We start from the raw sequence: 14,248 nt of genomic DNA, 5'->3' as shown, positions 1-14,248 counted from the left end.
CAATATCTATAATCATCATTTGTTCAACTTAACATTGAGGTAAAAAAAAAAGCAAACAAAATGAAGAAAGAAAATCTTTGCAAGACCTGTAATTGGGGTGTTTATTCTGCTTTAACTCCAAGTGAAAAACATCAAAGAAATGACATACAAGGTGAAAAATCTTTTTTTTTTTTAAAAAAAAGAGTATTTTATTAAACCACTGTATGAAATTCTATAAAGACAAAAGCACATGCTGGACATTGAGGACTGCATTAAGAATGAGTAGTTTAAGAAAAGCAAAGACTAAGATAAGCAAGCTGAATCAAACTTAAAACTGCTTTAAAGACCATGGCACATGGTTTCAATTGTCTTCGAAAAAGTCAGTTATAGCTCCGACTACTAGTCATAAACGGAGAACTTATATCCACACTGCTTTCAAGCACACAAACACAATGGCTCTTCTCACAGTTCTCTGCCGATCAGAGGTTAATGTTTACCGCTCCCACATATGACTCAATACTCAATATACAACAAAAGTAAACAGCGTTTCCAGTGTCGAGCCATTTGGGCTTTTCTCATGAGCAAAGAATCTTTGAAGGACTATGGAAGCAGACTTCATGTGAAGCCAACAGAGGATGCTTGGCTTATGATCAGTTTACAGTATATACTGAGACGTATTGTATTGCTTGATAACTATGTAAGTATTAGGATCCAAGGCTAATAAACCCCTCAATAGATGCTCATTCTGAATTTTATATAGCACATTTCAACAGTTTAAATCCACACATGAATCATTCACATTTCACTTTTTATGGAGAAGACACTCAATTGCTTAAAAATGCAATCAAATCCCTTTCTCTATAGAAACACTGTAAACGCGACTGTAAGCGACGACAGACATTGATTTATATGACACCACGGCCCTCTGGCACTAGAGATTCAGTACCACAAGGAAAGAACAGGTCAGTTCATCTGTTCTGTGTTGCAATGCTGTTTGGGTGAAAACACTTTACTGATTTACTGAGATGAGGAGGAAGATACCTGCCACTGACGAAATATAGCAAACACCCTTTTAGACTTGTCACGAGGGTCCTGAAAAAACAAAGAACTCTTTTTAGTCAGGAACATACAAGGTGTTTTGTTATGCTTGATCATTCTTTGTTATTCACACCTGTGCAGTGCTGCCTTCCACTGTATTGGGGTTTTTTTTCATGGCGATGAGTACATCGAGAGCAGCCTTCCAGCCTTGCTGATGCAGTCCTGAGCCTCCATCCAAAAAGGGAATCGTCCCTGGGTCTGCGTTCTCTTTTCCCATAGAAATCCACGGACACCAATCTCTATGCTGAGCAAGGGGGTCAAATGGATTCTTGTGCAGGAGCCCATCCTGAAAATATAGTCACTTCTTGTAGATATTCGTTCTTCTAATAGTGTAATATAAAGCTGCATCAACACAAACTTTTAAGCAGTTGTTGTTCATACTTAAAATGTAAACCATAATTGAAACAAGCAGTTTCGCTCTTACAGGACCAGCTGCTGAGAGACACAGGCGTTTGGGAGGGTGTTGCAGGCCGGCAGCCCCGTCAGACCCAGAGGTGTCTCCTTGTCCTCTGCTGCGAGTTGCAGGCCTCTTGCCCCTCGTAAAAGGACTCAGCAGCTCATCACTGGGGCTGCTTCGAGCACGCAAGGCTACGAGAGAATAAGTTCCTTCACCCTTTAAAAAAAACGAGAACACAATGAAAGGCTGAAGCAGCCTGGTCCATTTCAAAAGATGGACCAAAATTTGCCACTGGTACACATAGCATGATGTTGTGCTGATTAAAGTAACATGTTCATACTGTATGAACTCAAGTTATAAATGTGAATAGCCTTAAGTTGTAAAACCTGCCTGGTCAGAACGGGTGTTGTCCTGACTTCTTAGCTTCATGCGGCATGGAGTTGTAGCAGGGGAGGGTGAGGCAGACATAGAATTGTCTCCCTGCCCTTCCGTTGTGGCTGAGGAGGCAGGAGCTGTTGCTTGAGTAGACTGGCCTACAGTGTTCGGTATAGCATCTCCTTCGCCAGCCATTCCTTCCATCTGGTGGAAGTTCCACAAGCCCACTTTTCGCTTACAGTATGAACAGCTGAGGATGGGCAGGTTCATGGTGTGCAGAACTGGGCTGAAATGGATGCAATTGAATAACTGACATGTTACACCATGTCCCTTTAAGTTTAATAGCTGCATTACCCATTCTTTCAATGTAGTTTCCCTTATGCTGTTAGTGCATAACTAAGCATATATGTAACAGTCTCACCTTGCATCCCAGCCACAGAGAGACACAATGCATGCAGCCACTTGCACAGCCAAAGGTTCAGAACATACAGGAGTTCCCCCTTTTTTTTGTTCCTCCTCAATCAGCTGCAGTATAATACTTATTATATCCTCAGTCAAGGACTGCAAAGAAAATAAAAAAACAAACATACAAAGCTTAATGCTTGTATAAAATCTTATAAAATTATTCTGTCCTATCTTTTGTACAACATCAGGAGCCAGTTCTGTGTAATATGTATTTGTATTTGTAAGTGTGCATGTGACAGGCTAACAGACCAGGATTGTTCTCCCTCCTCACCATAGATTTCAGCTGCTCTGGCTTCATGGCTGGCAGCTGCTGTGAAATAAGACAGGTGCGCTGGAAACGCTCTAAAAAGGCAGCGAGAAGTGCTGACGGTTCACAGGCAGGAACCAACCAAAACCGCTCTGAAAAAAGGCAATAATAGTCAATAATAGTCAAAAAGACATAAGATAGGCCATGTAAAAGATTATTTTTGTTCTCCACACTAAAAAAAAAAAAATCACCTGGGCAAGGAAAGTCAGGCCAAGGACAAAATTTCTCATGCTGTGTCTGAAGCTGCTTTGATATCTCTGCAATGCGTGATTCATCTATTGAACGGTAAAATTTGGATGAAAATTAATCTTAACTGCAAAATTATTCAGGCCCTGATTTAGACATTGCCTTTTTTGTTGCTTCAGGGTTTGCTTACATTTCACATAGTCTAGAGCAGGCTGTAATGATGCACAAAGAAAAGCCTGGCAGCTGGAGCATTTGAGCATGTCGCAGCCAATGTTGATCCAGCCATATCTGGCACACATGAGAGGGGACAGCGCCCGGGGCTTCCCTGCCCATTTCAAACAGTAATCTGCTAAGGAACACTTTAGTTATCACATTCAATATTATATCCCCACAATATTTTAACATGTGTAAACATTACAAGCTGCCCTTTTAAAAATTACATTTTAGTGTAAAACAAAACTGAACACTGTCCCAAAATAGGTAAAGGATATTGAATAAGATTCCACTCTAGAGAAAAAATCTTCTTTGTCTGTTGCCTCACAAGGCGCTCGAGTGTTGTTTTGCACATCCAGATTGTTCAGATCTCCTTGTCCACTGAAACATCCAAAATCACATTTTCTTATTACTTCAATAATTGAAATCATTAAAACATTACACCAGTATACACAAGCTTCAATTAAAGTAGATGTTCACAACAGAGAAGAACAAATTTCCTGCTCTGTTCTAAATGACTATGGTATGCATGATGCATAGTCTCACTAGTACACATTGTGTATTTTTAAAGAGTATTCTGTTGGAGAAACATGTGGTCAAAACTTCTTTCATTATAACGGAGCCACAACGCAACGAGTCCTATAACAGAGCTATTAGGCTGGTGAATATAATCATAAATACAATCACATGCAAAACACTGTCATAAATGCGGTTTGAGTAACATTAGCAGTGCTGTCAGGCTACGTGGCTAATCACACTAGCTACCGTTAACGTCAACTTGTTCTTCTTCCCTCTAAATCGAGAAGATTTAACGCGATTGCTCGCAAACTGCACCTGTTTACGCTGACGTCTGTCGACGAGACCCCCTCATTAAGAAGTTCACGAACTTTCTCCGGAGAAGCGATAGAAGACTTTTGGTTACTTGAGTTGCCGAGACGATCCCCACGACTGCCGCCGAGAGTCGCCATGATCGGCTCTGTGGTCCCCCGGAAAATGAACCTCGGAAACAAAGGTTCCGCTTTGTGCGACCCAGAAAGGGCACAAAAACTCGTGCTGTGTTGGACATGGCTACACATGCGTTTATTTTATTCATTTTAAATAACATTTAAAGCAGGAATAATGTATCTGGAAAGTTGTAAAAAAATTATTTAATACAAGCCAATTTGCACCCACGAGTTAGATTGGCACTGAATGTGGTTTTTAGCAAGTTAGGCAAAACACTCGTGAATGCAATGTACGACTTTCTTTAACATTTAATATTTTAATCTAAATCTGGCCTATTTCTGTATTTCACATAAAATCGTAATAATAACAGAAAGTGTGTTTACGTCACTTGAAACTTGTTGACCTTTTGTTTTTCTTTTGATGATACTGATCTATGCAAAATATCCTAAAAGTCAAAAACAGAAAAAACGAATGAAAATTAAAAATTTAGCGTTTTATTTGTGGTGACAGTGTGAATTTGATGACATGAACTTTGTATGTCAACCAATTATTAATCACGTCACTAAACGAAATTTTCACTTGTTGAACCTGTTGTTGTTTTGGAGTGACTCATACAGCCCCGCCCACCTCTGATGACGCCAGGGTCTAATAACAAGCCCTCTGATTGGTCGACGTCTCGCCACCGGCGGGGGGGTAAAATGTGTGAATGAGTGATCCGTGAAATGGTTTAACGCTACAATGTTTTATCGGCACTTTAGTAGATGTAGTTTTTATCTGATGTGACCTTCAGGACCGGAGTGTGACGAGGGAACGATGTCTGTCGCTGAAGGTCCTTATAGTCCAGACCAGCTGAATAAATTCGAGAGACTGACAGGCAGGCCGCCGCACGGTGAGACGCTAGCAGGTCGGTCAACAACATTAGCAAGCGATGCTAACCACAGGGTTTAACTTAACGCAGATAGAGCCTGCAGGTCCAATATATACACTCTTTATGTATCATTTGTGCCTTACGTTGTCATAAAAGATTCGTTCACTGCTAACTTTCAGCTTGAATGTCTTAGTGGTAGCTTTATTGCCTTTGTATATTTTCTTATGTTGCCCATATGCTTCCCTCCTTGGCCATGAATCCAGTTAGCCATTAAAAACTAATAAAGAGCTAATTTATTTCTGTTAATGTAACTGAGTGTGTTGAAGCATTAAACTAGTGTAAAGCTAATAAGTGTTAAGATAATGTGAAAAGTATATAGGGATGATGGGAATCCTTCAGCCAGTTAAGCATTTTTATTTTGTTTTGGTAAAGCTGCAGATGATTCTTTTAATTTGAGTCTTTAATTTCTCAGTGATGAGCTCATCTAATTTGTGCTAATTTAATACCTAGGTAGTTTCTCTGAAAACATTCTCCTATTATAAAAGTGTGTTCCTTCTTTCTCAGGTCTTCGCACTCCCCCTGCCCGCAGTGGACATCGCTGTGTCGCTGATAACAACAACCTCTACGTGTTTGGAGGCTACAACCCAGACTATGACGAGTCCGGAGGCTCCGAAAATGAAGATTACCCACTGTTCAGGGAGCTGTGGAGGTACCATTTTGCCACAGGCTGCTGGCAGCAGATTCGAACAGAGGGCTACATGCCTACAGAGTTGGCGTCTATGTCAGGTGAAGCATTTCATGTGTATTAATCTGTTGTTGTTTCACACCTGTTAGTAGCCAAGCATACGCACCATCAGTATTTGTTAAATAAACTATTTACTCTTTCATTCTACAGAAAACTAAGTGACGTTTCTGTGCTTTCTTTAGCTGTTTTGCATGGCAACAACCTCCTGGTGTTTGGAGGCACTGGGATCCCATTTGGGGAAAATAACGGCAATGATGTCCATGTTTGTAATGTGAAGTATAAGAGATGGTCCCTGCTCAACTGTCGTGGGAAGAAGCCCAACAGAATCTATGGACAGGTAATCTCAGAGTCTGAGTGTTGTGTAGCATTTATATGCAGGATACAATTAAGCAACTTCATAACTCTACACCCTCAGGCAATGGTCATTATAAACGGATTCCTCTACGTGTTTGGAGGGACTACGGGATATATATACAGCACAGACCTACATAGATTGGACCTGACCACCAGGGAGTGGATCCATCTCAAGCCCAATAACCCTCCTGATGACCTGCCTGAGGAAAGGTAGAGTATTTGTGAATACACTTGAAGAACCAAAGAATAAGCTAGAAATCTCACGAATACAGTGAAAACATTTTGATGTGTGTTTCACAGGTACAGACATGAAATAGCACATGATGGACAAAGGATCTACATTCTGGGTGGAGGAACCTCATGGACATCTTATCCTCTGGATAAGGTACCATTATTATCCTGTAAAGTTTATTACCAATCTTGCATATCGGACACATTTTCAAGTTCAAAATGTTTCAGGGTCCCTTCCAAACCTCTTTATATATTTTTTTTCTTCATGCTTAATTTTGTATTTGAATCGAAATACACACTGGTTTGTATTGAATCTTGGTGCAGTAGTTGTTTTAAGAAAGGTCCAGTTATCATTACTGAATTCATTATTTGTCTTTTTTCAGATACATGCGTACAATCTGGAGACAAATTCCTGGGAGGAAATTACAACTAAACCTCATGATAAAATAGGTTTGTATCCTGCACCTCCATTCTATCTGTTCTGTCTTCTTGCATACGTCTTTACATGTCATGCTTTTAACAGGTTATCCTGCTCCTAGGAGGTGCCATAGCTGTGTTCAAATACAAAATGGTGAGTGATAAATGAGCATTGCCTGCTTCTGTGATGTCTTAAACCTGACTTGAACAAAACATTTAAAAAAAAAACATTTACACATTTTTTAACGTTTCCCTGTTGTAGATGTATTTATCTGTGGTGGCTACAATGGGGAATTGATATTAGCTGATTTGTGGAAGATCAGCCTACACACTTTCCAGTGGAGTAAACTCCCAGCAGTGATGCCTGAGCCGGCCTACTTCCACTGTGCTGCTGTCACCCCAGTTAGTAATGCTTTCTTTTTGCCAATCCGATAATTGGTCATTTTAGAGTTTGCTTCAGCTTGTAACATTTAAATTTTTCCTTCTTGCATTCCTGCTCCAGGCTGGCTGCATGTACATACATGGCGGGGTGGTGAACATTCATGAAAACAAGAGAACTGGCTCACTGTTTAAGATCTGGCTGGCCGTTCCCAGTCTGCTAGAGCTTTGTTGGGAGAAACTTCTCAGAGCCTTTCCTCACCTGACTTCTCTCCCAACCATGCAGCTGCTTAACTTGGGCTTCACACAGGAACTCATTGAACGCTTGAAATAAGCTGCACTGTGGAGGTAAGACAGACACGTGGATTGGATGTTATCTGAAGGACTGAACTGGGACAAGGTCTGAGAAAGCACAGAATTGAATACAGAGCAAATTTCTTCCCCTGCCTAACGTAGCCCCGCCTTAAAACCAAAACAATATGATGCCTTTTTTGTTTTTTTCTTTTTTTGCCGTTAGTGATCATCATAAATAAATGTGGACTATTTTAGGGATTTTACTCCACCTCACCCACCTTTTTTTTTTTTTTTTTTACACGATGCCTTTGTGTCAAGCTAAGTATGAATTCCTGCTTTTCATCCTCCAAACTGAGACAGCTGGAAGTATTTACTTTGCCAAGTCATATCCTCTGCTTTTTAAATCAATCTCTACTACTTTTAAGACCTCTGTGCAAAGGAAGAATGCATGTCTGTTTATTTACAGAACTAAATCAGTAATTCTGGGTTATTCTCACCATTATTGCTGTTTGCATGCCTTTATATTTGTGGGCATTTAATTATTTTAATAGCTCCCTAAGCAGAGATCGCCACAGTCCATTTTATCTAACTGTTAAGGAAAGTGTTTTTGCACATTTTAGCCCATTCAATACAAATGCCACGCATAATTATCTTTGCTGCTGGCTCGCTGTAGTGTAATTTTACAGTTGCTATGGTAGGAATGTCTCCAGAAAACCTGACACTTGCTTGTGTTAAATGATCTGTTAGACTCATGGTACAAAATATTTAAAAGTCTACGCTTTAAATACAATCATTACTAACGTAGAGACTGTGTTAAATTAGCTAAAACCTGCAGAAACACTGATAACAAGCTTAAGAAAAACCAGTATTTACTGGTTTTGTCTGTTTGAGCCCTTTTTGTTATAGGTTGAATATCTGTGATACATTATGTTGCAGCGTAGATTGGAGAAAGGTTAACGGAAGCTGGGTATCTTTAAGACTATTTAACTCCCTGTTCATTCATCCTGTTTGTTCCTAGTTCTCTTTGTAAATCGAACCACACGAAGCATCACTGTGAATCTGGTGCTCTTTAAAATTAATTTAAAAGGATTTTAATAAATAAAGACTTCAACCTGTTCAGACATGTACTTCCCTTATTTGAGGACGCTGCTTTGCTGTCAGACTAAAACATGTGTTCATACTGCAGTGCCTTTTGCAAAGGTGTGATGAGGTTAAAAGTTCACAAATAACGGCAGTATAAGATCAGATTTTATGTTTTGGAGTAAGCAGATATTTCCCATAACACTTCATTTATTACATATTCAGTCAACATGTTTGTGGCCACATACATTATTTTGTCTTAATGTTAGATCCCTTTTTAATGACCGATCAGACTGGAATCTTACCGAGTCTTTGGGGTATTATATTTAATATTGTGCCATTGACATGATCAGTATAGTTCATGCATTTGATGAATGATGAAAGATGTGATGCCAAACAATGTTACCCCTTAAAGAGAAAAGTCTTAAAAGACTTTAAGGATGAGATGTTGCTGTTCGTTGTCACCTTTTTACCATGATCCTACATTAGTTTTACATTGAAATTAGTTCATTACTTGCTTTTTATATTATCAACTTTTTACTGTAAGACATTGTTTGGAAAATAACTAAAGCAGCTGTGAAATGACCTCGTGTGAATGTTGTTGTCAATAAAAGTATTCTGTAAATAGCTTTTTGCTTATACGTTTCCTTCGCTTAGTGTCATTAAATCCTGTTGTGCTGTTTGTTGTAACATAAATCATGTGTACATGTGGTGAATGTGGTAAAATACCAATGAAATGTTTGGAGCCAACTACAAATTAAACCCAAACAGAGCAAAGACTCTAATGATAATTACTCAAATAAACAGCATTCTTTTGTGGAAGATGTAGGCGGTGCAGCATTTGCTTTTACGTTTATTCGTAAATTGATGAAATTTTGTCCAACATGATTTACATTTGAATGCAAGCACTACTAGACTAAGAGTCAGACCTGAGTAAACCTTCATACACACCAGACACCATCCAGTGTAATTACATCTCAGGTGTGACAATTCAAACTTTATCCGTCTTTTGCGCCACTGAACTCTAACAGACTACAGATGAACGAACAGTGTGTTTGCTCTTGGGGAACGTCAAATCAACAAGACTTCGGAGAAGGAGCAAAGAAGTAAAGGGCCAAAAGGATGAGGTACACCACCACTAGAGCAGTTCCTGCAGACACAACAAGGTCAGTTACATTTTCACAGAATATGTGCTGTTAATTCTAGTATGCGACTTTGACCTTAATGTGACTTACCCTGAAAATAGTCACATTTTCCATCCATGAAGATGTAGTTGACCAAAATGACGCTGAAAATACTCGCCCAGAGGTGAATATCACTGAATACAAGCACAAATCCAACATCCTGTAATAAAAAAAAAACTTAATGTCATTAAGGAAACATTTGCATAAAATAGAGTAACTAGCAACAATGAGGCTTGTAACTTACAAAGAATATGTTGAAGAGGATGAGCAAAGGAATCTGGATCATGCAGACCTGCACAGCAATGCAACTGCCCACTTCAAGGCTGCAGAAAACAACGTTTTAACAGCAATTTTGTCCATTTAGGGACTGGAAACAAAGTGAAAATCCAGTCTCCTGTACCATCAATAGAACTGGAATTGGCATCTAGCGAACTCATACCTCAGGCTGATGTTGTTCTGCAGGGCAAACTGGATCCCATTGACAATCTCAGGAAGCTCTGGCACCATAGCCAGCACTGTGACGCCTATGAAATACTGCAAATAAACCGGCCTCAGTACAGAGAAGAAACAATATTTTTAGCCCTACTTGTGTGTGTGTAGACATCTTCCCCAAATAAAGCTCTTCAAATACCTGTGAGATGGAGTAGTTGCTCAACATGGGTTCAATGTTGGTTGTGCTGAGGTCAGCGCAGCAGGCCATGAGCACCGTGGCAACAATCAGCACTCCAAGTGCCCTCCAGCGGGACCAGTGGACCACGTGGTGACCATGCGAGTGGTGGCCGTGCTCGTCGCTGATTTGGATATCGTAAATGTGCGAGTGGGTCTTCAGCGTGAAGATGAGGCCAATCAAATACGCAGCCGGCAGCAGCACAGAGATTGTGTACACCAGAGGCCTGAAAGTGGGATCAAATATTTGGCTAAGTGCAGTGAGGTGTGACAGCGTAGATTCACATTTGTGTATGGACTTACTCAATGTGGGACAGAACCAAATGTGGGTCACTTTGACTCTGTTGAGATGGATGAAAAGGAAGTTTTAAACCATCTGAGCTAAAAAAGGTTTTAATCATTTTCAGGCAATCTTGGGGAATAACACTGTACACAGCTCACCATGTCGTAGTGACAGCCTCTGCAGATGAAGGGTACGGTGCCGTTGTCCGAGACATTGGTGCAGCTTTCACACACAAAATTACCAAAGGTCTTAGAGAAGAGGGTGGGAGCAAACACACCTAGGGATGACAACATTGATTATCAGATTAAAATGAAGGATTCTGTGGGGTTGTGGAGGAATTATGGTTTAGAATGTGGCCATACGTACCCCCTATGGATATGAAAAGCAAAGCTGAGCTTACTCCAGCTGAACGACTGTTAAACTGCTGCTCCCTGTGTTTGATCCCCCCAACGACCATACAGACACCCTGTGGGCAAGGCAAGATTGAGAGCATGAGCATCTGTCTACTGATTTCTTAAATCTTGCATTAAAAGTGGCATCAGGATCCAACACTCACGGGTACGAACAATATACACCCCAGCAAGGTTCCAGTGAGTGCTGACTTCACAAGTTCTTCGTAGCATTTGTTGCCGACACGTTGTCCCTGCAGCAGGGCCGTGATGTAGAACGTCAGCTCAGTGATGGAGCCGAACGTCGCGTTCACCACTGCTCCTAGTGCAAAGTTACTCTGTGCAGAAATGCTGCGGGACGATGCACAAATAGGAAACAAAACAGAAGGTGATAAAAGCTAAGCATCCCTGCGGTGACCAAGTGTATTTACCTTGCTATTCCCATGCCAATATAGTAGGACAGAGGGATGATGGAAGTGATGGCTGTAGCAAACTTCATCTCAGGACTCAAGTATTGGTGCTCAGAGTCAGTATAACCAATAACCAGACTGGCCAATACCAAGGGAAGCAGGTCTGCAGGGAACAGAGTTAAGGAAAACATGCAGGATGAAAAGGCCAGAACGTAGACTAACGTATTATGGTATGAACAGCCAACCTCAGATTTTTCTTACAAGCCCCCCAATGTTAAATTCATCAACTCTAAAAGGATATTGAGGCCAAAAATGTTGATTCCATGGACAGCGTATTTGTAGTAATACCAGTTAAATGCTTGGTAACAGCATAGGATGACTCTGGTCTTACATCCAGATGTCTGGATAAGAGAAGATCAATTACAGAGCCTTAATTTAAAAACCTGTCAACACTCATATGCTGTTGATGACTTGCTACCTTCTCCACTCTGTGGATGTGCACGTCTTCTGGGGCCATGAGGAGGACGGTGACCAGTGTGCGAGCGTTCACCTTGGCTACAGGGACGCTGAAGACCAGCAGCCAGGACAGAACACAGACCAGGCAGTGGACCAAGACCAGAACCGGGTAACCCAGTAACAGCCAAACATAAGTACTGATGCGACACTGAAAGAACAAAAAAGGACAGAACAATTAAAATGGTTTCCGCACACCATTTCATGTGATCATGCTAATATTTACCCAGTGGTTTGAGGTTTTTCTAGATGGCAGCTCTGAGACCGGAATCTCAACACGGGAGGGGTGCATTGGAGAAGACACCATGAGGGGAGCAGTCTCCTTGCAGTCGTCAGTGTCCTCAGCTTCAGGGATGACCTCGTATTTGGAAGGATTGGCAGATTTCATCACTAGACCACCAGCCTGAAACCATCACATCACGTGTCAACTGTTATGTGTGAAGGTGACAACAAATGTAAAATCTGTGTAATGCGCCTTCAGCCTGCTGCAGGGCAACACATTATTATATCATATTACCTTCTCTACTATTTTCCCAAATGGCCAAATAAAGTACCATGACATCCTGAAACAAAGTTTCCCTGGAAATAAATTAGCAGTGTGAGTGTTTCGTATGTAGGAATAATGCTGAACGATGCAGCTATTTGTAATATGCACCATAGGGGGCGCCGAAGATCGTCAGGTACATCACAGGACACAGGAGGAAGTAGATTAAAGATATCCACCATCCAAATAAACAGACATAAACTATGTTCCCAAAGGTTACTACTGAGCCTGAAAGACAGATGTCACACAGATTAGGAGTCTTCATATTAAACCACTTAAAGATCGGTTTAATGAAAGCAAAATATGAAAGAACAAACCTTCATGGGGCTTAACAAGACTAAGGTCGGAGTGCAGCTCTTTGATGATGTCGGATTGTTCTTCAATAGGCTTCTCTGTAACGTTTCCCTTCCACTTCCTGAAGCCAAACTGAAAACGAGTGTCAGGATGCATCAAACAAACAATACTGAGGTTTGCTAAACGTGCCGTCGTTCACCTTGTAGTTGTTGGCTTCCCTGTGCGCCTCCACTTCATTGTCAACTCTGACTGTGGTCTTTGTGGTTCCTTCGTGCCAAGCGTCGTCTCCGTACCGAGACGAAGTAGACCAGACTGAGGTGCAATGTCCTCCTGTACAGAAATTAACCATTGCAACGCTCAAAACACAACAAGAGTCTCACGAGACAAAAAGAACCAGCCATTAACACTTCGTTCACCTCTGTGAGGAACCGTGAGGAAACATTTGGCTGCATTGTGGCAAAAGTGGTGAGCTGCAGCATCTGGAGGCGGTGTCTCCGCTGGGCCTATCTCTGGATGATGGGCACCAACACAGAGCCGCTCAGGTTGAGACTGTCGCCGTGGAAACTGGTGGTGGTGGTGTTCAGCATCAGTGCCATTGTCTGAATGAGGTAACACAATGCAGAAGGTGGTTATGGGAGAGAAATGTCATAAACATGTGTTTCAAAGGTTTTCTGGTTCATTGATGTGTTAAATTATTAGCATCAACCCATTTTTCCTCTCATTCACCTCTGTGAGACACCGCGGTGGAACTTTTTGGAGTGTGGTGACAGAAGTGGTGAGCAGAGGCATCCGGAGGCGGCGTCTCGGCTGGGCCCATCTCTGAATGCTGGCTGCCAACGCAGAGCCGCTCAGGTTGAGACTGTCGCCGTGGAAACCCCTGTTCCTGATCGACACAACTGTCTGGAACACCAAGACAGAGAGAGATTTCAACAGGTATAGCTCTGACTAAATTAAGACTGGAGCTTCAAATGTTGCCTTATGCTAAGGAGACATGGAAGAGTTTACAGGCAACGTGCAGCAATGAGGAGCTTTCCTGATTAATCTCAGTTTGGTTATGGACACGCAACACGACTGAAACAACTCTATTTTGCAAACACTTCTCTGCAGCGTCTTCACGGGTCAAAGTGTTCAGCTGCTCCTAATGAGGCAAAGCTAAACCACGCCGTGACGTCACCAACACAAAACAATCAGCACGAAAGCAATATTTCAAGAAAAAGTGTTTCTTCTGTTTTTTTACAAATACCGGAAGTGGTTTGTTCGCAGCACAGGTGACTTTTAATGAGCAGAGCTAAACCTAAACGCGTAGCAAAAGAAGCTAAATGAACCGAACCGAATCAAACCGAAGCAAAGAGCGACCCGCTGGGAGCTAAAAGTCGTGAGGCCTCACCTGGCGCTTTGTCCACGGACCTTTTCCGCAGGTTCTCCGCATCACCTGGCGGCGGTGACGACCTTCCCTGAGACATTGTGCCTATTTACTCCCCATGTGTCGCTCCCGAGTCGCCCGGGCCTAAAAAGAAAAAGCTGGCACGCGCTCAGCGCTCGCGCATCGCAGCAGACTGACACACGGCGACGGCGGGAAGGGCGGGGACGTAACTGTTAATATCACATTTATCTAAATAACATTTGCTTTTCA

General features: G+C 41.7%; 3 protein-coding genes across 4 annotated transcripts; 1 reads left to right on the top strand and 2 right to left on the bottom strand.

Moving 5' to 3' along the window:
- Positions 1-87: 87 nt before the first annotated feature.
- Positions 88-4,019, bottom strand: zc3hc1 (zinc finger, C3HC-type containing 1). The gene is made up of 10 exons (XM_029164282.3): positions 3,855-4,019; positions 3,299-3,401; positions 2,998-3,148; positions 2,813-2,896; positions 2,586-2,713; positions 2,271-2,410; positions 1,865-2,135; positions 1,502-1,690; positions 1,151-1,363; positions 88-1,071 (listed from the first exon to the last, which is right to left on the bottom strand). Exons 1-10 carry the CDS (start codon positions 3,986-3,988, stop codon positions 997-999), a joined length of 1,488 nt encoding a protein of 495 aa, XP_029020115.1. The 5' UTR covers positions 3,989-4,019; the 3' UTR covers positions 88-996.
- Positions 4,020-4,624: 605 nt separating this feature from the next.
- klhdc10 (kelch domain containing 10) lies at positions 4,625-8,959 on the top strand. Of its 2 annotated transcripts, none has more exons than XM_029164284.3 (9): positions 4,625-4,854; positions 5,398-5,619; positions 5,761-5,915; positions 5,994-6,142; positions 6,233-6,317; positions 6,547-6,613; positions 6,687-6,734; positions 6,843-6,982; positions 7,083-8,959. In XM_029164284.3, exons 1-9 carry the CDS (start codon positions 4,779-4,781, stop codon positions 7,290-7,292), a joined length of 1,152 nt encoding a protein of 383 aa, XP_029020117.1. In that variant the 5' UTR covers positions 4,625-4,778; the 3' UTR covers positions 7,293-8,959. The 2 variants fall into 2 exon arrangements, with proteins under 2 accessions (XP_029020117.1, XP_029020116.1); XM_029164283.3 differs by having other exon boundaries at positions 4,627-4,869.
- A 199-nt stretch (positions 8,960-9,158) lies between these two features.
- On the bottom strand, positions 9,159-14,203 carry cax1 (cation/H+ exchanger protein 1). The gene is made up of 20 exons (XM_029164280.3): positions 14,003-14,203; positions 13,342-13,515; positions 13,032-13,214; positions 12,815-12,945; positions 12,639-12,747; positions 12,433-12,549; positions 12,295-12,356; positions 12,004-12,180; positions 11,743-11,928; positions 11,566-11,665; positions 11,286-11,427; positions 11,022-11,205; positions 10,832-10,931; positions 10,624-10,742; positions 10,486-10,523; positions 10,148-10,409; positions 9,956-10,050; positions 9,761-9,839; positions 9,568-9,676; positions 9,159-9,482 (listed from the first exon to the last, which is right to left on the bottom strand). The coding sequence occupies exons 1-20, from the start codon at positions 14,076-14,078 to the stop codon at positions 9,409-9,411; spliced, it is 2,517 nt and encodes an 838-aa protein (XP_029020113.1). The 5' UTR covers positions 14,079-14,203; the 3' UTR covers positions 9,159-9,408.
- Positions 14,204-14,248: the final 45 nt, after the last annotated feature.

The sequence above is a fragment of the Betta splendens genome, chromosome 9 (assembly GCF_900634795.4).
Source record: "Betta splendens chromosome 9, fBetSpl5.4, whole genome shotgun sequence".
In the NCBI taxonomy this organism is placed as follows: domain Eukaryota; kingdom Metazoa; phylum Chordata; class Actinopteri; order Anabantiformes; family Osphronemidae; genus Betta; species Betta splendens.
This window is presented reverse-complemented; position numbering and strand designations above follow the sequence as displayed.